Genomic DNA, 24180 nt, shown 5'->3' with positions numbered 1-24180 from the left:
GCAAAATTTGGCCTTCTTTTGATTAAGGTGTCTTGAAAGCCCCTATAAAGGATTCTGAGTGAACACAGCATAACGGGCATGAAATGTGTCCCGTGCCGCCGGGACCCTTTACACAAATGTAGTTAAATTTGTAATAACAACTGCAAAGTCACATTTTTCCATAACATTAAACCGCTCATGTAAAAGGAATTAGAATGTAGGTCACGTACGACTGCTGAGCTGACGATAAGAGGTGGTTCTATTTGTAAGAACTAACTTCTTGAGAAACTGTAATATTTTGTTCTGAAAGGACCACCTGCTAGTCTAGCGTTGTAATACTTTGTTTTAAAATATATTCACACCGTTTTTAACAAATGTTTTTGCAAAATATAAGATTTTTTCTTGAAATACAACGATCAAAACACTTCTGATCTGGTTTTATAAATGATCTTGCTTCCTTTCGATAAAATACAGTTGATAAATGGGAAAGTGTACCTTGTGCTACGAAGTGCCACTCAAACTCCTAGACTAAAAATTGCCAATGGTAAAAAATGTCTAAACTTTGCAACAAAAAATAATATTGTAAAAATGCACCACATAAACTGGCAATAGCAGCTCGATCGGATACTCAAGGCTCGTCTTCGGATCACTATATTCCCATGAAAGGAACAATATTTTTTATCTCCATAAAAGTAACCATACGTTACCTTATAACAACAGTGTTCAATCTCCACGGTAATGTATAGGTGTGGTTCTTATGTCGAGCACAGAAGGTGTATAGCAGGTCACCTGCTGATGCAGCGAGTCCGCCGTCACTGTGAGCGCCTCTGCCTGACCACTCGTGGATCGTTATATTCCATGAACTGCAGGACTTGTCCTAAATAATATTGGATCTTTAATTTAGATTCCTTGATAATTCTCTACTTGAAATTTTGATTTTCAGATAATACGCAAGAAATTATAAAACAGCTAGGTACTACGCTTTTTACTCTATGAACAATTTTCATTCTTATAAAAATTCTGTAAATTGTGTACCTGATAAATTTGTTATTTTTTTATTTTTTTTTTCAGTTCATCAAAAGATGTACCTAACTACCGTTTTTCAACTTTTAAAGTGAAACTTTTATTACATCGTCTCAAACTTTTTGGTCTGTGTAGCGCATGTCGCGTGTATCGCAGCTGCCGAGTAGGTATACCTACTCGGCAGCCGACCGTCACGCGACATGCGCTACACAAAGCAGTGTTCGGAACCGTTCGAACAGTTTCACTTTTACCGTGGTTTCATAAAACCACACAACATTTTTTTATGTTTTTGTGGAAGAGTAATAAAATTATTTCATTATCTATATAATTATTATAGATGTGTACATCTGATGAGTACAGGTTCTCATCTGATGAGTTTCCAAATGAGATGGAATTTCCAATACCTGTTCAGAAGATATATCGATGAAGAGTTGACGCTCGACATTGGAATCCAGGACCCAGGTGCATTGCTGATAGAAGAATTCATTCAAACTTCCCGTTACAGACACATTGCGCGACGATATTTCACCTGGCACATACAATAAAATAGAACATAATATTATGCAAATACACAGTTTTGTTTAAATTAATCAAAACGTTAAATTTTTGGTAATACAGTCACTGAAATTTGAAAGGTAATATTTCATTTGTAGAAGAGAAAATTCTCCTACAACATCTACACGCTTTCCAAGTTCTATTTCACATTTTAATTTAACAACATACATACATTCTAACAATCAGGTTGTCGAATTCCGATGGAAAATAAGAGAAAAACACGAAAATTTCTCGAGGAAACAAAAAGGGAAAACAAATTTTAGGGGTGCTACGAATATGAAAACGTAGCGACAAGTCACCACAATAGCGACTATGTAATTGGAACTTTACGACCTTGTTCAAGGTTTTTTTCGTCTCGAGCGCGGAGCGTGAAACTGGGTCGTGGCACGTAATTTTCTCGGACATGCCTCGCGCCACCCAGAACAATATCCGACGCGTTTTTCCAAATGTCCGCGACGCGCGACGAATGTCAAATTGAACTGTTGGTTTTTCGCGTTACACCATTTGAGGTGATACGAGTTCATTTCAGATAAATTGCCAATTATCCCTCGTTCCGGCGCGATTTCCTAAAATGATCATTCATTTTTTTGCGAAAAAGGCAATACCTATTCGGCTTCTTAGATTGTTTTTATAATGTGCCTTCCAAATTGTGAGATAATAAATGTGAGCTGAATATTAAAATGAGAATAATATTGTTATTGACTTACCAGAATGCGTGGTGTATGTCCGTTGGCCGCACATCGCGTCGTCGTTAAAGCTATATGCCGCTGCATAATCAAATCCCCGGCTTGCATACGTGTAGTGTGCCACCGAATACTCAAGTCTTAAACTTGTCCAACTTCTCACGACAACAGGCAGCCAGGCAGACTTTTACAAAGAAAATATCATATAAAATAAACGCTCAGAAAGAATAATTTAATTAAAGTATACCTTCACTTTACATAGGCAAATACGAGTCCATATACGTTTAAACATGCAAAGAGCTGCCTGAGAATATTTTCTCGAAACCTTTTATGAGAAAGCGTACCCACCCGTAGACTTAATAAGTTGATTTTTTGCATACTGATAATAAAAAGTAAGGGACAGAACCCCAACCTTTTCTCTGGGGAATGGAAATATTGGGTTTTGCGTTAAAGTAATATAGGTATCGACGATATCGAAACGTTCAAACGATTTGATAAGAAATAAGATACAATTTTGTGGTAGTCAAAACAAGTAGGTAAGTGAGCTCCAAAGGACTCCACTCTGTACGAAGACTATGACCTACCCAAGGACATTCAACCGTATCGATATCGTATTTGTTGGGTTCAATATTCGTAGAATGCTATATATATTTTCCCAATAGAATCATCTATTTATGTAAAACGTAGAAAAGGTATGTGAAGGTAACCAAAAATAAAATAAAGGATGGACACGGTTTGGATCATGATGGTATTTATCGTATTTAACTTCTAAATAAAAGGACAAAAATAAACATACAGGAATGTAGGAAATAGATATCTCAAATATATGTACTTATAGCGTAGGTTGTAGTAAAAACTTTATCTATAGGAGGATAAATAAAAGGCAAAAAGAAACACACTAATAAAAAATTTTTATCTATCAACTATCTACATAATATGTAGAAGGTGCCTTATTTGCACTGTCTAAAAATCCAGGCACCTTCCACAAATCACGTTCACATTAAATTAGTGAGTAATTGAATTTACTGGGCAGCGACAGTGGCACGCGGGGTTACTCCGTCCGGCCACTAACATCCATGACGGACATACCGCCACTTATGTGACGCTTTATGACCGCCGGCGCGTCGCGACATACTCGCACTACTGACCAATATAATCATGATATGCGAATTGCGATGCATTACATTCTTTGGATGTGGGATAGAATTATTTGTGAGGATAAAATATTGAATTTCAGGACTGAATATCGATTGAAATACAAAATATGTTATTTGTCTATCTATTATTTACTTTTACATTACAGCTTACTTCATCTATAACAGATATTATACCCAAAAAATACTATTATTTTAATTTTCTTTTGTGAAATAATGAGTAGTCTATTTTTCCAGCAACTATATGAAATCCTATACGTTTGTAAGATAATGAATCGTCAACTCTGTCACGCCCCGTTTCATTTTTATCACTTTTTAGTTAGTAACTTTCATCGTTAAATTTTTGAAGTAGTACGAAAGTTGAACGTGGTTATCATATAATTGCTTCTCAAATTTTGAGGCACGTTTGAAAGTTTGTTTTCACAAAATTTCATGAAAATTTACCACGAATTAATTCATACACCAATAATGTAAGTAACAAAATTTATATCGTGATATCAATGACGAAGACTGTGTAAAGTTCGAGCATAAACAACTTAAACTTAAAGCTTCGTCGGTGTAACATTCTATCGTGTGGGGTTAGAATACCTACAAGGCTGGGTGTACACGTGATATTGGGAGCACGCGGTAATTATTTAGTGGTAAATTCGCTTTCACGTAGACGGCCCTTACGGTTCGGTTACCGCACCCCGTTCTATTACTGTTACATACTTAATAGTAACCCTCTTAGTTAATTATGCGGATGGTGCCGCCGCGCGGGCGGCAGCGGAAGGGTTGACTCTTCGCATGGGCGTGTTAGCATAGGTCCCGAATCCGAAATAACACAATTATTTTATTTATTACATCCTTAGCTACGAGTCCGTGTTGTATCGGCGCGGGGCTTTGCCTTGACGTAGCCGTGCTCAGAGGATTTAGTAAATCCTTTTGAGCGTAAAACATCGAAATACGAAAAAGGGAAAGGCTTTTATCTAAATAGCATGAACTGGAATTGGAATTAATTATTTCGTAAGATGCTTTAGTGATTTTATATTTTTATCCTATTGACCGTTATGTAAGTATTTGTTTAAAGAAAAATCATTATCAATATAAATAAGTGTATCTGTAAGTTTATTTTTAACTTGTTATTGACTTAATTTAAGCCCCGAGAAATACACAGGGGTACAAAATAAATGAAACAAAGAAATTAAATATAAAACTTTGCCGATACACTCATTAGGTTCTCTCGAAACGTTGTTATAGCTGGTTATTTATATAAGGAAATTGCTAATTTGTTCAACACGCCCGCGCGCGCCGCGCCGCCTAAAACGATGCGTGATTTTTTCTATCAATTTCTTTGAAATTTCCTTTTGTAATTATGTTCAGTTATGGAGACAATGTTTTAATATGGCAATAATATTTTCCTTATTATGCTGAGACGTTGTAAATATTTATTATAAAAATAACATGAATATGAGATTTTCACGCTACATACATTTCATAACTAAATAAGTTGACGTTGGGAGGACTAAACGAATTAACATTTTTAACAAAAAACGCCCATAATATTCATAAGCGTTGTTTAAAAATGTAATGGAATATTTATAAAATATACATTACATCCCACTTTGCATATTTTAAGTTTAACGAGGCTTGATCAATATTTTATGTTATAGAAACTTCCCAGTATTCTATAACAGTGCTTGCGAAGTTATAGAACTTTAAAATAACTCATAGTAAAATCAAAGTACCATTTTACGTTCATACTTTCTCTTAAGCCCTTTACGTTTTAAACGCTGTAAAATAAAATGACTTTTAAACAGTTTTTAAAACACTTAAATGAAATTGAATTTTTTTTATTCAATCAAAATGAAATAAAAAAATCGACATAACACACATCCACACACTTAAGTATTATGACATAAGTACCTACTAAAACTAAATGAGTTGTCTGAAAGTGTCAACACTGATCAAATTAAAATATGACCACCCAACAGATTAACATATACATAGCGCATAAAAAAGTTCGAAAAGAAGATTACACAGAGTAAAACAGTGTACCTAGAAAGACTCTCTAAACTAAACAATAAAGCTCCCCACAAAGGCAGGACAAGTGCGTCCCATCCCCCGCCACTAAGGCCATATTATGGTCATGATAATGCAGTAATATGACGTATTTAGAAAATTAAAGAAAATTACCTGAAAGTCACCACAAAGGCAGGACAAATGCGTCCCATCACCAGCCACTAACGCTATATGGTCGTGGTAATGCAGCGGCGTGGCGGACCGGCACTCGCAGCCCGCGTCCCCGCACGCCGTTCGGCAACCAGACGCCCCTGGTACCACTAGCCCTGTTGGTTCTGCACTCCACATTCTCTCCAGCCGCTGTATCTATGGAAACGCTTGCAAGGTAAGTGCGGTGATTCAGAAACATCGAGTTGATAGATTTTCTAGATGGAATAATATTACTAGGTCATATAGACTACCAAAAGAGAACAAAAGAAGTTTTGAAATCAAATACTTACGTCCATTATCATCAGCAGTTCCAGTACAAGTTAACATCATATTTGACAGTAGCGATTTATGTACAAATTCTTTACACATTTAATTTTATCTTACCTCTATTGTTACGCTCTGATTAGCAGCGGGAATGAACCGATGAGTGCATAGCAGTCTTTCTTCAATATTCCAGAATATATGATGATGTGATGGCGCGGACACACCGCCGTGTGCTGGCGAAGCCAGACCGTAATGTGTCGACGCACATGTCGCATCTGGTGATACTGTGCCTTCGTGTTGTTCTACAAATGTTCCTTTTTTTGAATAATTCTGTCTATATTATATATTATTGACTATCGATAACAGTGTAGATTTCTATTTAAAATATTTCATGTATCACGCTACTTACCATCATGAAATGCAAAAGCACCATCCACAAATTCCTCTTCATCCACACTTTGTGACGCTGCTCTTCGAACTAAGATCGTAAGGTTAGCACCTTTCGAAGTAACAGCTTGACGAACAAGGAATCTTCCAGAAGGATCTCTAGCTTCTCTCACAGACGGTCCACATACCCTCAGAAGAGCTCTATCTCCTCTTTCATATCTATCTGCTCTATCTCCTCTACCACCAAAATCGTGAAGTCCCTCCAAAATCTCAATGTGAGATCGACAACTTTGTAATCTGTTATAAGATAATGAAATGTTTAGATTGAAATTGATTGCTTGATTTTTAGAAGGCAGTCAGAATATTTATTTATCATTTTTTTTATAGAAATAAGTGATATTTTTTTATACATTCATAGCTGGCTAAACACCGGTTTCATTATTTTCATTCCACCACAACATTACCTTAAATTATAATTGAACAGCGACACTTGCACCACATCTGCAGGAGCGCCGAGTAGATGTATCGCGCACTGCGACCGCCACGCACTCGCTCTCGTGTCGAAGTGACCGGAGCGCGCGCCGCCCGCGCCATACCCTCGCACAGTGGAGCCGCACCCTATCCGCCCGCTACTCGATATCTCGTTGGATATCGCTTCGTGGTCTATTGCTAACCTATCCCCTGTGAGAGTCAAGATATAAAAGTCGTTTAAAGGACTTGCGAACGTAAGGGACGTAAAATTAATGAATCTGAAAGACGCAAGTTAGATTTTTTCCTATGTTTAGAATGAGTGGAGACACTTACAACTAAAATTATTAAAACAATACAAACTAAACCTTAAAAAATTAACGGAAAAAATGTTAAAAAGTCAAAAGGCTGTTTTCACAGAAAAGGGTCCAGTAGAAAACTTATGAAAAGTTTGTTATATACAAAACTTATTAAAGATGCAAAATATACCTAAAATGCAAGTAAATATAGGTTTATGTAATAAACTAGCGGCCCGCCCCGGCTTCGCCCGTGGTACATATGAAAAATAGATGTTGGCCGATTCTCAGACTTACCCGATATGCACAGAAAATTTCAATGAGAATCGGTCCACCCGTTTCGGAGGAGTATGCAGACTAACATTGTGACACGAGAATTTTATATAAAAGATATATTTTCAGGATTACCATGTGTAAGGTGCGTGAGCGCAGCTAACGGTGGGGACGCCGCGACCACTGTGGGCGGTGGACCGCTCGTCTCCATTTTCTCAACAAACTCCAATCTCGCGAGGAATCCGTTGTAGTCATATGGAGGTACGAGTGGGCCAGAACTAAACAAAAGAAAGATGTAAAAATAAAACATGGATATATATATGCAACGTAACTTAAACGTAACTTGACCGTTATACTTATAGAAAACAGTAAAATTTTTCAATTGGTAAAACTAACATATGTGTATGCGGTAAACAGTGTGTTATTAGTAAATAATGTGGTAAGTAACAACTGATTATGAATTATTATTTCATTTCATACATGTAATAATGCAGTATAGACAATTACTTGAATTCCAGCAACAGATTCGGTCCAGGGTGCTCCAACGTGGCGCTTCTCTCTGAGCAAAGCGAGGCGAGCAGCGGCGCGGACGGGGAACTCCCGGCTCGGAGCGTCAAATAGTCCGTCGTACAATGACTTAAGAGAAATATTGTTAAAAATACACTTGGAAATTTAAGTCATATTTAAGTATTGAAAATTTTACCAAATAATAATTATCGACACCACACCAGGGTGTATGAAAATATAGGTATACAAAATACATTCTACGTATATTTGATTATACTAGCTTTCCACCCGCAGCTTCGAAAACCAAGCCTTACTTCACTCCACCCCCCTAAAGTTTCTGTAAACCTAAGAGTAGGTACTAAATTCCCTAAAGTCTAATCTATCTCAATAAACAACACTTTAGAATTACAATATTATGTGTCTTTCTAAAACACACAGCGTTGGTGAAGAAAGCTGTCTATGAATCCTATATATCTCTATGAAAAAGGGTCACCTTACCGAATATCAATGGATCTTTCACCTCACTAGCAAGAGCGCGTCCCTAGTATGTCATCTGTCATCGCCAATTTGACATCACCTTTGAAGCGCTGTCATCTGCCTCTGCCGGCATAGCGTTTATGAATTCGTGCGCAATAACATCGCGCAGAATATAATTAGTATTTATCTCTAGTAAAAGTGATCAGATTGAGTTACTTTTACCTGAATAAAACACATAAAGCGTTAAATTTTAGTAGTAATTGGTTTAGGAACGGAATTAGTTCCAATATGAAACACAAAAGACCACGTTGTCGGAAGAAAATTCGAAAACCGGTGCTTTGGTATGTATAATAGTGGCGGGAACTCTTTTTCGTCCTCGGAGGACGAGAGAAGCAATGGTTTGTCACTGCCCAAGAGACCGGGAGACGAGAAATTCCGTAAGTACAATCAGACTTGTCATAACATGTCCGGACTCGTGCATAGAATTCCATGCAACACGTGGCATACATATTTTCACAGTATTTGACACAAATACATCAATATTTAGATGTAGGTAATTAGTAATAAAACACAATGCATGCCTATAGTGAGATCGCTATATTATCATCGGGTTTATTTATCATACACAGGCACATTGGTTACTGTGTCAAGTATTGCTTTTAACCAGAATTGTGAGATATCGTTAGGCTACCTAGGTAGAAGGTACTTAGGTTTATGGAATCGACCGTGATCCCCTATGACTAACGAGCCCCAGCAGCAGGTAGTGAGGTATCTCAATCACTTTGACCATTCAATTGTAACTACCTCAACAAAAGTGAGTACCTACTACTTAGTGCCCACTACTACACAATTAGTTCAAAACAATTAAGAGGTACTTATATTTTAGATAGGTACAAAACCTGTCTATCACAATATTCTAAAGAGAAGAAATTGTTAATTAACTATTATAATATAATTTACATATCTATCATGTATCAAACATGTCACATATAGATTTTACATTACTTAAGATATGATATAGAATGTATAATGTGAACAACGGTCTCACACAATTTTCAGTATGAGGTACTGATTACTACAAGTTGAGATTACCTAGTTTATGGTAAATAATTCTTAACATAAAGAGCGTGTTTTCATAGTCAATTGATACCAAAATAAGCTTTGATTCTATGGGTACTTATTTGAATAAGTATTGAAAAATCATAAGAAATAGACATTGCATATTAGGAGATGTAGATATGTTTATATACGTTATCATCATCAAGGATATTTACCATATCCCCGAACAGTTGAATGATATCATTCTTGCTTATAATGTTACCGATGATAATGATGTTTATCTAGTTCCTTTCTTACTTAAGTGAAAGAGCTTGCCTTAAAATTAACACTCAGGCGTGATAAAATTTTTATAATATCAACAGTAAAGTAACCAAAATCTTTGTATTTTTTATTTGTATCTTCTACAAAAATATGTACTGAAAATATGTACAAGGCGTCCTTAGCCATGATTAGCTTAGTATGGTTATGCTGAAAGAACTGAGTGTCCAGAAAGACACAGAAAAATATATGCCATACTTACATTCAGATATTATGCTTCTGGCAATAAGAGCTGATGGCTCCGCCAGGTTGATATTCAATCTGAGACACCTAAACACCTAGGTATTAACCAGGTAATTTTGATACATATCACAGGTTATAACGGTAATTAAATTTTTACAAAGCCAGGATTGGCTTGTAAAATTAGACATCATTGGTAACAGTAATGAGATTCTTCCAAGGCCAGGATTGGCTTGTACAATCAGGCATCATTGGCCTATTTTCTGCCTGCATATTGCAGCCATTTCAAATGGTCGCGGAGACCCTACAAGCTAGAGGTGCCCTCTTTCTGTTTTATTTAAGCTATTAAGTTTGGTCTATTGAGACCGTTACAAAATTAACTTCACAGGTCTTGTAGACTGTGAGGATTTTGGAAAAGCTTGATTGGCACTACAGCCACATAAAGTCCATTGCCTTCTGGTTTAGTTGGACAATTATCTTTTGGGTCTACCATGACTAATCCAATTTAACTTCACAGGTCGCGGAGACCATGGAGGTTTTGGTAAAGCCTGATGGGCAGAACTATTCCAATTCAACTTCACAGGTCGCGAAGACCATGGAGATATTGGTAAAGCTTGATTGGCACTCCAATCACAAAAAGGGCCACAGCCCTCTGATTTAGTTAGACTATCAGGATTATTCTAATAATTTAACTTCACAGGTCTCGGAGACCATGGAGATTTTAGTAAAGCCACAGAATGAGCCACAGCCTTCTAGTTAGACAATTATCTTTTTGTCTACAAGGATTGTTCCAATTAACTTTACAGGTCCCGGAGACCATATGGGAAAGCAGGTTTGGCACATCAATTACAAAATGTACATTGTAAACCTGGATACTTGTGCCTCATGTGTGATAGTATAGAAATGTCTGTGTTATTGCTAGTCCCAAAAGCTTCAAAGATAGAGCATACTGTGGTAGTCATTAAGAGGACCATGTCTTGCACTAAATAAGAGTTGCAGACAGTTCTAGACATCTAACACTGAGAGGACTGTACAGTTGTCGCCTCCAGGTATTTCTCTAGAGTTTCGCGCACAGCAGACCAAGAGAGAAAGGCTTTCCCTCTACATGCTACACAAGACTTACGAGCTGTGGAAAAGACAACATACACAGAAATGTCATAGTCTTTGTAAAAGAACAAGTTTGTCACTTCCTAACTACAGATACCGCGGATGCGGGCTGAGTAGGACATCTGAACAGTACTTACCTGTCAGAGAAATGGAGAGGGAAGCAGGGGACTTGGCCTTAGAATTTCTGACTTATATGTAGTGTACCATAGGTATGCAATAAAAATGCTTCTGAGTAGATTGAAAGGGGCGCACATCCTGTAGCCCAAGCAACCAATCAGACTTTGGTCGCCCACATACAAAGGTTGCTAACTCTCTTAGCCCTCACAACTGAGTAACTGTACCTAGATGAGAAGTTGAGAATAACTCTTGGCACGCTTCCAGGACGCCTAAATGGCTTTTGATTTAGATTGCCTCTCAAGAAATCTACCTGTACTGGAGTGGCTTCTCCTACCTTGTACAACAGGAAATATATTTCGGAGGCTCCTGATATGGTCCATTCTGCTATCCAAAGAGGTGCTTTAGTGCCAGGGCATATTTGCCATAGCCTGCTTCGAATTATGCGACATCTGCAGTCGTTGATGGAGCTGACGCCTAGGCTGAATATTCCCTTCCAAGGATAATCCTCCAAGTGCACTAGCGCACCTCGCACCCCGGGACCCGGGCAGATACATAGCACCCAAGGGTGGCTTATGATTAATATAATAAATAATAATAATATACGGGCATTTCTCCGCAACTCGATGTCAAGCGCCTAAAGATGGCTTATGGTTATTGACTATTATGGTTATATATTATGGTTATTGACCTGGAAGTCAGGAGCACTCAGACCATTGGTGAATGGCCTTACCCCCCAACTGCTCAGTCAGAAAAGGGGGGGGGGGGAGAAAAAGCCCATTGTAGAGCAAAGGAGAAAGAGCAGTTAGGTAGTGGTGCCCCACCACAGTGCCAACATATGATCCTCCAAGCAGGAGGTGACTTTCATAATGCAAAAAAAAAAAAAAAAATAGAAGAATGCATGTAATCTAGTACACAGAGATTCTATTTAGCCAATTAAATTAAATTAATTAATTTTAATTAGCCTAGGTCTATCATAAGCAAGCTGACCCTATTCTCTCAGGAGCTCTTATGCTATTACTGGGGTCAGGCCGAGAAGCTCATGACATGAACATGACTTCTGAAGATCTCAAAATAGAGTTTTTTATCGCAGCAAAATAAGATTATAACCTGACCTGAAGTTGGATATAAAATGGATACAACAACATATTATCCATCAGGGGTCGGTTGTGAGGACAACCAGACACATAAATATGCCCAGTGACCCATGTGGAAAGGTTGGTTCAAGTAACAAAGGACTGATTTTCAGTCTTAAAAGTAGATAATTGATTCTTATCTATAGAGGGGCGGACCCTTTAAGCTTGCAACACAAACCTTTATGTCTGGCTAGATAAGGTCCTTCCAGATCTTAAAGACAGTAGCAACCCTGTCCAGCAGTGGCTTCAAGAAGGTGGTAAGGGCACCAACCTGTTGAGGCAATGGAAGGACCATACAGTCCTTTATAAAGTTTTACTGTCAATCAGTCAATTTAGCCAGTGCCAGTGAGTCTGGTTCACTTTAAGGTAACCTTAAACTGTTTAATTAATTATTTAATTAATTGTAATCGATTTAAGATCCAAGTAATGATCAATGTGTAACAAACATGCTTAAAGCTTAAGGTACAGTTGTGTTAACATTGGTATTATAGTTATTTTATATACAGATGTTATTTACTGTAGTATTTAGCCTTAGAGGCTCCATTGTTTAACCTTGATGACATTGATCTTCCTTTGAGTTATAATTTTTAAAATGTTATTTTTATCTTATTATTTGAACTTTGATTTGTTTCAAAGATACAGAGAAATAATAAATCAGTTCTTAGGTTCTAAGACTTAGTTCATTAGTATTGGCTTATGATTATCTGAGGGGAATAATTTAAAATTTAGAGGATATATGGTTAGTTCTTACATGAAAGAAAAACAATTTTTGTTGTTGCTACATAACCCCCTTGTATTGTTTTTAGAATTTAAAATATAACTTTATTTTACAATACAAGAGGTTCATTTAACATTCTGAAAGGAATGAAATTTAAGTTGTTAATACTCTTAGGTATTACAATATTAACAAGATAATTTATTTTCAACATAGCGTTTGTATGTCTTTCTTCACCAGCAGATATCAAACACATCTTCACCAACGCTGTGTGTTTTAGAAAGACACATAATATTGATGTTTTGCATTAAAACAAAACATGTATTATGTGTCGAATAAAACACACAGCGTTGCAGTTTACTGCTTGCTGATGAAGATGCTATGCCGGCAGAGGCAGATGACAGCGCTTCAAAGGTGATGTCAAATTGGCGATGACAGATGACATACTAGGGACGCGCTCTTGCTAGTGAGGTGAAAGATCCATTGATATTCGGTAAGGTGACCCTTTTTCATAGAGATATATAGGATTCATAGACAGCTTTCTTCACCAACGCTGTGTGTTTTATTCGACACATAATACATGTTTTGTTTTAATGCAAAACATCAATATTAACTAAGGATTATTTAATACTATCTCAGCTAAGTAATTGTATTCAACATTAAAATTTAAACTAAAATCCCTGAATAGAGATTCAGAAAATCAATTTGGGAGATGAATTGTTAACAAGAAGATATATTAGCAATGGACTGGTGAGCATTTATGCAAATACACAGTTGAAAAGCAGCAAAAACATTTGTTTAATAGAACATCCATCACTGATGAAAGCTTTCATCGGTAGAATTTCAATTAACTTATTCACAAAGTGGAGCACAATTGAAAACATCAATTTAAGTAAATGGACGTCCCACTTTCAAAACTTGATTATGTCGATGTAAATTTTTAGCCTTGCATAGGGGTGGGAGATTGGGCGGCGTTCATTTTATTTACTGAAGCCGATTGTTAGTGAGCCTTTCGGAACGCGATCGAGCGAACTTTATACGGGTGTTCGATAAAAATACTTCTGCGGGAATAGATCCCTAATGGTACTCCCTAGGCTTTTTAACAACGCCTCGGTAACGTTATTGCTTTGTTATTTCACGGGATTGGACTTTTTTGTTGTATTCGCGGATATTTTTAGTCCCCAATTTCATATTCAATTATAATTTATAATGCCCAACAGAATTGATAAATCTAACAATGCAATTAAACAACTATACTATTAATAATAATATTAACGAAACGCTTAGCAACTACACTCTACAGCCCTAATTATCTGCAAACAAAGCGATAATTAATTAAAGCCCGTGGCTCGTAAAACGATTTATCCATAAAATACTTTTCATAATGAAGTAAAACAAAAACAAAGACGCTGATTTGGTATTAGCTCAACTCACGACCAAAGAAAATAAATTTTGAAATTTGACCGCGCGCCGTGAACTAAGCTAACAAGAATGAGAATAACAAAAGCCGAAGTAATTTATTAACGAATTTACCCTCGAAATATAACCAACGGGGAACAAAAACGGCAGGTAGGTTTAAATAAGTTTTGTCAACTAATTTCGTCTGAATTGAAGTCTTTAATTTTAATGAATGATATTTCATTTATGAAAGCGAATAAGATTTGCTTGTAAAAGAGAAATATGAAGTGATGTTTAATATTTTATTGTCTGATCTTTGAGACTTTGAAGTTTAGTTTGAGATGTTTGATGTAAGCGTTTTAATAAATTCTGTAAAAATATGGCCATTTTAATTTATTAAAGCTTAAAACTAGATAATCATATTTAAATTTATTCAAATGAATGACTCTATTAATGGAATATGAAGTGAAGAAAACACGTTTAGCTATTACTTTAACAAAGTGCTTTCCGCCTGTAATATTTATTCCGGCTCATCCCTAAAACAGCTATATCAATTATTTATAACTTTTGAGACGGCTGATATCTTCCTTAACGCCTAGCAATTCGCAGACACGTACCTATTAGTAAACTGAAAAATACTTACTTCCTCGGCAATATAATCGACGTGAATATGATCTTGACCCTCGTGTGTACCGAATTAGTGGCGAACAGGTATCGGCAGCGGCGGTGGGGCGGGTACAGGCCGGGGTAGCCGGGGCTGGCCAGCACGCACGAGCCGGGCGAGCGACACGACACGTCTTGGTACAACCAGTCGCAATCTGTTACAATGTAACAAGGTATCACAACATGCTCTACGCTGATCACGGCCTTGGTACAACCAATCGCTATCTGTTACAATGTTACAAGGTATCACATGTACCTACTAAATCATGGCTAGCTCGAACGCTATCGAGTTTCGAATTTCCAACTTCATAGCGAAAACTTCTTCGTTTGATGTGGATATTTATTGACGTTGCATGTGTTGGTTTTGGGTACACAGAGGTAAATAAACAGTGATTTGCAATGCTTGTTAGCGATAATTGGACGTTCCTAAAATGTTGTGGTGCAATACAGCTTTATAGAATACACATTTTTAATTTTAACAACTATTAAACATAATATGTAGGTATAATAACTAACGATACGAATGTTTTAATTAATAATCGTACACGCTACGATTATGAATTAAAATATTTGAACTAATTTCATACATTAACATAATATCTGTAAACACATTAAATAACTATTGATTCTACTAATTAAAAAATGAATGCGTAACAATTAAAATTGGCCTAATATTTACGTAATGTAACATGAAATAAACGTTCCATAAAGAGATAATATATATATCCACTCAAATCGCGCTATTTTGGCCCATACACCGGCACCTTGTTATTAAGAGCCATGTTATATAACGTTAACCAATATTTGTAAAGAACGGAGGTGGAAAGATAGAAGTGAAGTATAAAGGAAAAGTGGCAGAAATAGGTAGTTCACAGTGGCAATTTAACGGTTCATTACGCCCGCTTTGCCCAAATGGCTCTGTTCTTGTCCTTGTAGAGGTAAAGGTAATGTGGAATCTTCGTGAATCGTATCTTTTTTTTAAATTCCTTTTCAAATGAAAATTCAGTGTGTTTTCAAAGGAAGTGTCCTCAAATACATACAATTTTCTTTATATTTTATCTTCAAAACCAGACCGTGTAAAGAGTTTGAATGAACGTGAAAAGCTTTTCAAAAGAGCATCTAAACGAAGTAAAACGTGGCAAAAATGCACCATTTGAGCTTAGTGGAAACAATTTTCCGTATTCTCGAGCTGGCGGGGGTTGTCACATCATCGCGTGCAATTTCTGTGTTCACTGTTCATATCGCACGTAGCAGATAAAGTAAGCTACAGTATTTCCACGCCGAGCGCATCATTATGAAAAAGATTAAATTTCAGAAACCGTCCTCTGTATAGCCCCTTCTGTAGAACTTGACATAGTAACATTCGGAGCAGGATTCCATGAACTGTTTTAATTCATCTCGCCACCATTCAAACCATAATGTAAAAAGGCGCCAAATTTAAAATCTCTTACGCAAACGTTAATGCTATTCAATATTAAATCTTCTTACGACACCGTAGAAGTGTTCTTAATAACGTCAAACCAGAATTCGATGTACATCGGGCGAGTTATTAATATGAAATCATAAAAGGGCATCTGTACGCCATTAAAAGGAGCTGATGTTGATAAAATAGAATATGTGATAAGTTACGTCTATAGTCCACAGAGTATCTTTGTGGTGCTATGTGTATAGGATGATCGTGACGAGGGTCGTACCTTTGTCCACCACACTTGCGTTATTATGAAAAATCTTTCGAAGCCAATAAATACTCTTTTATCTTTTCACTTTCTATCGTCTATTGTGTGAATGATGGGAAATACATGTTTTAATATATATTACACATTGATTTTATTTTTTAATATATATACAGAGTCACTACTCCTTAAATTATAGTAAGTACTCGGAGTATGCTTCGTGACCTTTTAAACATTATTCAAAAATCTTGATCCAGTCTCGAAACAAATTCTAAAACTTTAGTAAGTCAACTAAAACTTTCCTCACTTTTCTTAAGCTCCTATAGGTTGCTTAATATAAAATTTGGCCCACTTAATAAAATATGAAGTTCAGTTATTCGCGACATACTACAAATTTTGTAAGTTTAGGTAAACTTTTATGTACAAGATTGTTCAAAATATTACATTATATCCTATTCATGATTCAAATCATGAAGTAGTTAATTATTACCTGTATGTGGTATTCTAGAGCCGCCTCGAGGATGAAACCCAACGCCTTGAGAATTGCTCAAAGATGTGAAACTGAAGAACGCCAAGAACTGCGACCTCACCGTTGTTTCGGTTATTCTAAAATTAAATACAGCGTTTAAAACTAAATATTTATATAGACTCTATAGCAATTTATAGATTTTGTAAATTATAACTTTCGACTTCGACCTAGTAATCGACAATTTATAATAAAGTTTTAAACGTGAAATAACTAAAACTATTCCGTTGTTATTATGCTTTTCACAGACTAATAAATTCATAATAGTATAAGCTTGATTTAACTTCTTAGATTTCAGGTTAAAGTTTCAACTTCTAATACAAATTCAACAAGTTTGAATGTTTCGTTCTCTAATATCTGTATTATCTATTTTGTTCAATATATAATTTATATTTTAATACGTTTTATATATTTAAACTCGTAATAATAATCCGTAACAAACAAAACAAATGCACAAACTAATTGCTTTAAAAAATCCGAGCGCCGTAAATAATCGCGATACGCAACTTCAAATCACGTCCATAAATTTCAGGTCACGCACATCGAATAAAATCTACAACAATATCAGAATTATCCGTTCTGATTAATCGATAAACAATAGTCATAATCACTGTTGATCTCCAGTGGGTAGTTCATATTGACTAAAAACCCGACATCTAGCTGCGGCCTGATACGAATAACAATGATGTAACGTGAATTCGAAACGGCTCTATTTGCGTTTCTGGGGATATTTAAGTACAATATCGTAATTAACGCTTGTCGAATAGTATTTGTATTTTATACGTTATAATGGGTAATGATACCTTCCAGGAATCTGAGAACTTTAATTTGAAGAATATAAATTCCAAGAAGAGGTGAAAATTAAACGATTATTTCATTTAAAGTCAATGAGTCTCTCTCGTTATTTGGTTAATAGAACAAATTAAAGGCACGACGTGAAGAATTTTTAAATTATCCAAATTTATATTAAATATTCTATAAATATTCTATGAACCTAAAACTTCTTATAATCTCATTGTGTATTTATGTGACATCTGAAACAGTGGATGAACATACACAGACAGAGATTTTCATCTATCTATATAAGATAACTCAGTAACGGTTTCACTGAATACTCTTTGTAACGAAATAATTGTTCAAATCCTTACTTAAAGTCAAGAACTGAAGCTCCATGATCAGCGAAGAGCACCACAGGCGGGGTGTATCTCTCGTTGGCGCCACATAACCTGGTTTCCGCCGCCCCAGTCGCGTCCTGCACAGCACTCGCACCGCCCAGTTGCAACCAACCACCCACGCAACTAAACAATTACAACGAAATGTCACAGTTCAAGGTATACCCAATAATAATGTCATAGTTCAAGGAATAAACAGTATGACAAGTGCCATTTACGAATATTGACAGATTCCAACCTACGTTTCTTTGGGATAGGACTTAAGGCTGTTACAATACAGATAGAATGTGAAATAGAAGTAAAAACAAACGAAATATTATACTCGTATATTTATAAGCGGCCGCGGCGCCTTGATTGGCATAATATATATGTATATTAAGAATTGTTACACTTATAACACATTTGAAAAAACTATTGAATTTAATAAAATTAAAAACCGCAAACATGTTAACTGTGACCACACCCGCTGGAAATATTTAAAACGTCGTGTTCAATAACATGGTTAATCAATTTACTTAAATGAATGAAAATAATATAGCTATGTACATTGTATGTGTAATACATACAATATTTCACAAAAACCAGAAAAACATTATATGGATAAAAGATAATAAAGCTGCTTAAATTGATAATATAGTGCATCCGAAAAAAAAAAGAAAAGCGACAAAGAAAATAATAATTCTTAGCTAAGAAGCTTAATATCTGCCTCATTTTATCCTATTAAACTATTATGTTCAACCTTTACTTACTATTTACATTTCTGCAAAAAAGATTCACTAAGAAATATAAAGGTATTATGACATAATATAAACCTTTTTAATCCCTCATAAAAGTACGTTACGTCGGCGTATAATTCACTATTGACATAGCGTGTGTAGTTTAAGGTCAGGCGTCCTCAATAGTCTCATAGCCCGAGTGGATTACACGACCTTCTCAGCCACTTATTTTCTTTTGTTACTTAGCTTATTAAAAGTAGGTACCTCACCTTCTATAATCTTCTAAGAAAATAAGACTCAAAAGAATCGTGTATCTTTTGATGTGTTGTTGTAGACGGTTTTACGATTTATAAATAAGATGTGTATGAATGTCCATGTTTGTAATATTCCATTTTATGAAACCACAGCTTTTACAAAAACAAAATAGAAATAGAGGTACCAGAGCATCTTCTTATATATAAAAATGAATCGCAAAATGTGTTGGTAAGCGCATAACTCGAGAACGGCTGAACCGATTTAGATAATTCTTTTTTTATTATATTCCTTGAAGTCTGAGGATGGTTTTTATGTAGAGAAAACGTAAATATGTTCCACGGGCGAAGCCGGGTGCTTACTTTGCCACTTTTTCATGTGTTAAAAAGTTTGATTCGCTTTAAAAAAATATAATTGTATGAAAACGTAATGAGTAACCTGCACCTAGACGTAGTAAATTTCATGAAAATTTACATTATTACTAAATATCTATTTCGTTTTTGTAAATTATAATATTTTAAGCATAAAAACAATTATGGCAAAGTTAGCTGTCACTTCTGGTAAATTTGCCATATGAAAGAAAAAATGAAATTTTTGGAGTTTATGAGGTTAAAAAGTAATATATTTGCACTCTTCCTATATCCCGTAAAATAAAGTAAAAACTTTATATTATTTAGCACAGGTAATTTAACTCTCTAAGAAGGTGGCAAATTCACCAACCTTTCCAAAATATTTCCTATATAAGAAGAAGTTAGGGTTAGGGTTGTCAAATAAAAATGTTTTCGTAGTAGGAACAATTTAGTAAAAGTAAAAAAAAACATAATCAATTACTTCTAGTTAGTTTCTTAACTTTGAATTGTTTTACATAATAAAACAAAAAAAAATAGTATTCATTAAACTAACTAACTTTTTTTTTAATATCACATATTACACGACATTCCTAAAAGATTTAAACAATGACAAATTCTTATTTATATGATCTTAATTGAATATAAAAATTGTTGTTATTTTAAACTTGATAAAATATTCATCAGAAATTTTGTGGCAGCCCTAACCTCCAACAAAACATGGCAAAGTCACCATCACAGACGTTGTGATTGGGGTTGTTGAATTTACCAATACCAATTGCGAAGTAAAGGTAGCTTGTAGCACAGTAAATCAGCTTTTATTTAGCTAAAGAACATTATGTTAACATAATATCAAAAAAATACTTACGTAGGCAATGCTTTTCCCGTTTGTTTTTGTAAAAGTTCCGGAGCACTAAGTTTCATACCGCCAAAATTCGAAAAAAGTAACCGCCGAAAATTACATCTCAAAAACAAGCTGGGCTGCCACATCTCATTCGGTTTTGCCATTTAACTCATAAATTTTACTATAAAGGCATGCATACATGACAAAAAACTGATATTAAGATGTGACTACACTTTTTCCCTCAGAAGTTGGCTATGGCAAAGTCTGCAACCGTTGGCAAAGCTAGCAGGTTTTACCGGTAATTAAAATTTTATTTAATTAATTTGTATGTTGAGGTTAGAGCTACTTGTTGTAAAGAGCTTTTCATACGCATCTTTTTATTGGTGGTTGCGATATTCGTTGTTTATTAATTTTTAAAGTGAAACTTTTATGGCATCGTCTCAAACTTTTTGGTCTGTGTAGCGCATGTCGCGTGTATCGCGGCTGCCGAGTAGGTATACCTACTCGGCAGCAGACCGTCACGCGACATGCGCTACACAAAGCAGTGTTCGGAACCGTTCGAACAGTTTCACTTTTACCGTGGTTTCATAAAACCACACAACATTTTTCAATTTTTTTACAAAATAATTAATTCCCTGTGTTTTCATATTATTAATATTGTAGTTGAGTCTGAGTTTATATCTCCCGTTATTAAGAATGTCAACAAGAAATGTAAAGTTAAAGATGCATAAGTTGAACTCGTATTTAGTCTAGTTTCCGAGTTGAATCCCAGCAAATCAAGATAAGCATGAAAGTGTAGCTTAGCTAGTGAACATAAGATAGCAGACTTAGCAAACTTACTGCTATGGATTGAGGTAATAAGACTACTTATTTATTCGTGAGCCCACTTACACTGGTTAGAGAAAACGGTTGCGGTAGTTAGGGAGTTTATGGTTCGGGCGTAACTTATACGTGGTGGAATTTGTTTTACGAGATATTTCTACTATGAATATGTAGCATAAACTAAATGTTGTAAACTCAATTTCAATAAATTGAGTTATTATATAATAGTTATAACAATTGTATTTTATAAAGCAAATTACTTGTTTAAAATCTTTTGTCTCTTATTTTTGTTATAAGTTTTCAATATAAAATAACTCTACTTTTTATCCAAATCATCATTAGGTATTTCAAAATATGAACCACATTATAAAAAGTAGTGCATTGCAAGCATTTCGCTATATGCATCCGATATTTTCTTTGAAATGCAAAGGCATTCAATGTGACACGGAAGACGAGATGCCAAAGGTCAGGGACTTACATTGAGTCGAGGATAAGTTAGGCGGCGTGTCTTATCAACAGATCAAGGGGAATGGACAACAGGCTCTTAGAATCGTTATAGGAATATAGGGTAAATGTTGAAGAATTGGCAGAATTGATTTCTCGAACAACTGAGTTAATATTTACTTTTATTTCATTCAAATATTGTTACTAATTTGTAATGGAATAAAAAATAAATGAGTTTGTATATGGAGAGTAATCTCAGGATTCATCTATCCTTTTTAACTCTTTTACTATACGTAATTCTAAGTATTAACATGTATTTCAGATAAAATATGATTGTTATTAGATTACGGCGATCGACTCAATAAAATACTACACGTAGGATAAATTATATAAGTAATTGCAAAAAAAAGAATTGAAGATGTGTTAGACTTAACAATTTATTCATCTTCAGCACCGTATTTGCAAACAAGAAACGACGAGGGTCGCATTACGACATATTCAATTTGACGGGACATTGATTACAAGTATCTGCGGGATTCTAGGGTTCTCTTATAATTCCGTCCACTCCACGCTTGTCTTCCAGTCTTTTACAGATGAACATAAATTGATTTGACAGAAACCAGTAAGTAGGCACTTACTTCAAAATTAGAGCTCATTAAAATACACGATCAATCCTTAAAAACAGTATAATGAAATTATAGCATTATAGTATAGTAAATGGAAAACTCAAAAGACATAAAATATAACGTAGAAAATAAAACACTGCAGTTTTAATCCTAGAGCTTTCTCCTACGATAAACTACACACGGTATCTATGATATAGAGCGACTAGTTTTAATATAATTAGCTAATGGGATAAATCTTCATCAATCCTGCAATATTACGTCATAATATAAAGCTTTTTCTAACATATAAGCAAGAAAAACATATTCATTTGAAAATATTATGTTGTGGTTATATAGTTATGGTTAGGTATAAACCTTGAATACACCGTAAGCGCTGAACATAATAAAACGCTTTTTTAAAGAACTTACCTAGTGCCATTAAATCTTCCAACAGAAACCAGTCTGTATATTTGTATCTCAACTCGCTGCCCTGCATCAGGCTGAAGGAGGTACGAGCACGCACCAGGCCCTTCGATGGATGGCGACTTGATTTGCCCAAAGGTTTTACCCGACTTGCTCTTCAGAATACGGGAATCGATTGTGATGTTGCACACTATGAAAAAATAATCGATAGTTAATACTAATAGATTGAAATTTTTCCAAAAACATCATGTAGGTAGTAAAAATGTAATAGATTTTCAATTAATGTTCCTATCTTTGATTAGAAACTAATAAAACTGACCATGTTATTATATTCAGATCGTGTCGGCTACTCACTATAAAATCATTCAAAGTTATTCGAACTTAAGTTAAAATCAGCTTTACAACGATATCACGTAAAGTCCGTTAGGCAAAGATCAGACATGGAGAGCGCATAAATGGATTTTCTGCACTGTATGTGATAAATCTCAAATCAGCTAACGTATCATTTATCGCTGTTTAGTATAAAAGTGCTATCTTTGCTTTTAATGCTTTTAATGATATTGGACGTAAACATTATCGAAGATTTTTAGGCACATTCCACTTTTCGCAAAGCTGCTGCAATGTGCAAAAATAGAAAACAAAACTTTTCATTCCGTTATATTTATTATACAAGAAAATTGTCAGCACTTACTTCCACATCACAAAAAAACAATTAATTAAAAACCTCAATATTCACCAAAATATACTGCATTAACCCTATCGTTTGCATATTAAGTTTCTGATAATGTTATTAATATCCTGCAAAATATTCATCCAATATTATATTAAAAAGAGAAGTAATTCGCCCGTATGTAATTTTTCGCATACACATATCCGTATTTAATTAACTTGGAAGGATGAATAATTGTTTATCTGTTTGAGATTTTACCTTTTCAATACGAAATACTTTTATACGTTTTATTGATCCAGAGCTCTAAAAAGCTACGTAACTAGATAAAGTAAACTTGATTAATAGTTTATATTCGCGTTCCATGTATTTTGATCAAATCAGATTTTCGTTCTTACTTTCTAGTTCAACCATTTACCATTCAAATCAACTTATAACTTTGGAACTTTCTTTCTCGGCTTTTATTATATAAGTTTAAGATATTATCAGGGCATTGAAGTGTTGTTGTAAGTTTTACATTCTGATTTAAAGTATATTTTTCTCCAGAGAGAACCTATATGGACTATGATTTCCTCATTACTGATATTGAGTGTGGGTTAGGTAAATTCCATCTAAATAATAACTTCATTAACGAAAGATCATCAATTTTCGATAACATCGACAGCGTTAGGAAGGCTATTATTCTAATGAATAAAGAGGAAAGTTTGAAAATGTTCCATAAT

The 24180-nt window shown here is 35.1% G+C and overlaps 1 protein-coding gene across 4 annotated transcripts in view; it reads right to left on the bottom strand.

Annotated features, from left to right (window-relative positions):
- Positions 1-24180, bottom strand: part of LOC149907883 (uncharacterized) — a 49386-nt gene that overhangs the window by 2757 nt on the left and 22449 nt on the right. For all 4 annotated transcript variants that reach the window (XM_090103000.1, XM_090103003.1, XM_090103001.1 and 1 more), the window contains exons 5-17: positions 22798-22981; positions 18315-18464; positions 17131-17246; positions 14948-15122; positions 7801-7929; positions 7429-7571; positions 6721-6937; positions 6279-6553; positions 5990-6171; positions 5570-5761; positions 2265-2424; positions 1407-1531; positions 687-856 (exon numbers count right to left, since the gene is read on the bottom strand). In XM_090103000.1, the coding sequence (XP_089959126.1) occupies positions 687-856; positions 1407-1531; positions 2265-2424; positions 5570-5761; positions 5990-6171; positions 6279-6553; positions 6721-6937; positions 7429-7571; positions 7801-7929; positions 14948-15122; positions 17131-17246; positions 18315-18464; positions 22798-22981 (2218 nt within the window). The remainder of the gene's footprint in view (positions 1-686; positions 857-1406; positions 1532-2264; positions 2425-5569; positions 5762-5989; positions 6172-6278; positions 6554-6720; positions 6938-7428; positions 7572-7800; positions 7930-14947; positions 15123-17130; positions 17247-18314; positions 18465-22797; positions 22982-24180) is intronic.

This window comes from Colias eurytheme, chromosome 6 (assembly GCF_061535395.1).
Source record: "Colias eurytheme isolate Ceu_HAF_F1 chromosome 6, ilColEury1 Martin Lab GWU primary, whole genome shotgun sequence".
NCBI lineage: Eukaryota > Metazoa > Arthropoda > Insecta > Lepidoptera > Pieridae > Colias > Colias eurytheme.
Note: the sequence above shows the minus strand (reverse complement) of the source record. Positions and strands in the feature narration are given on the sequence as shown.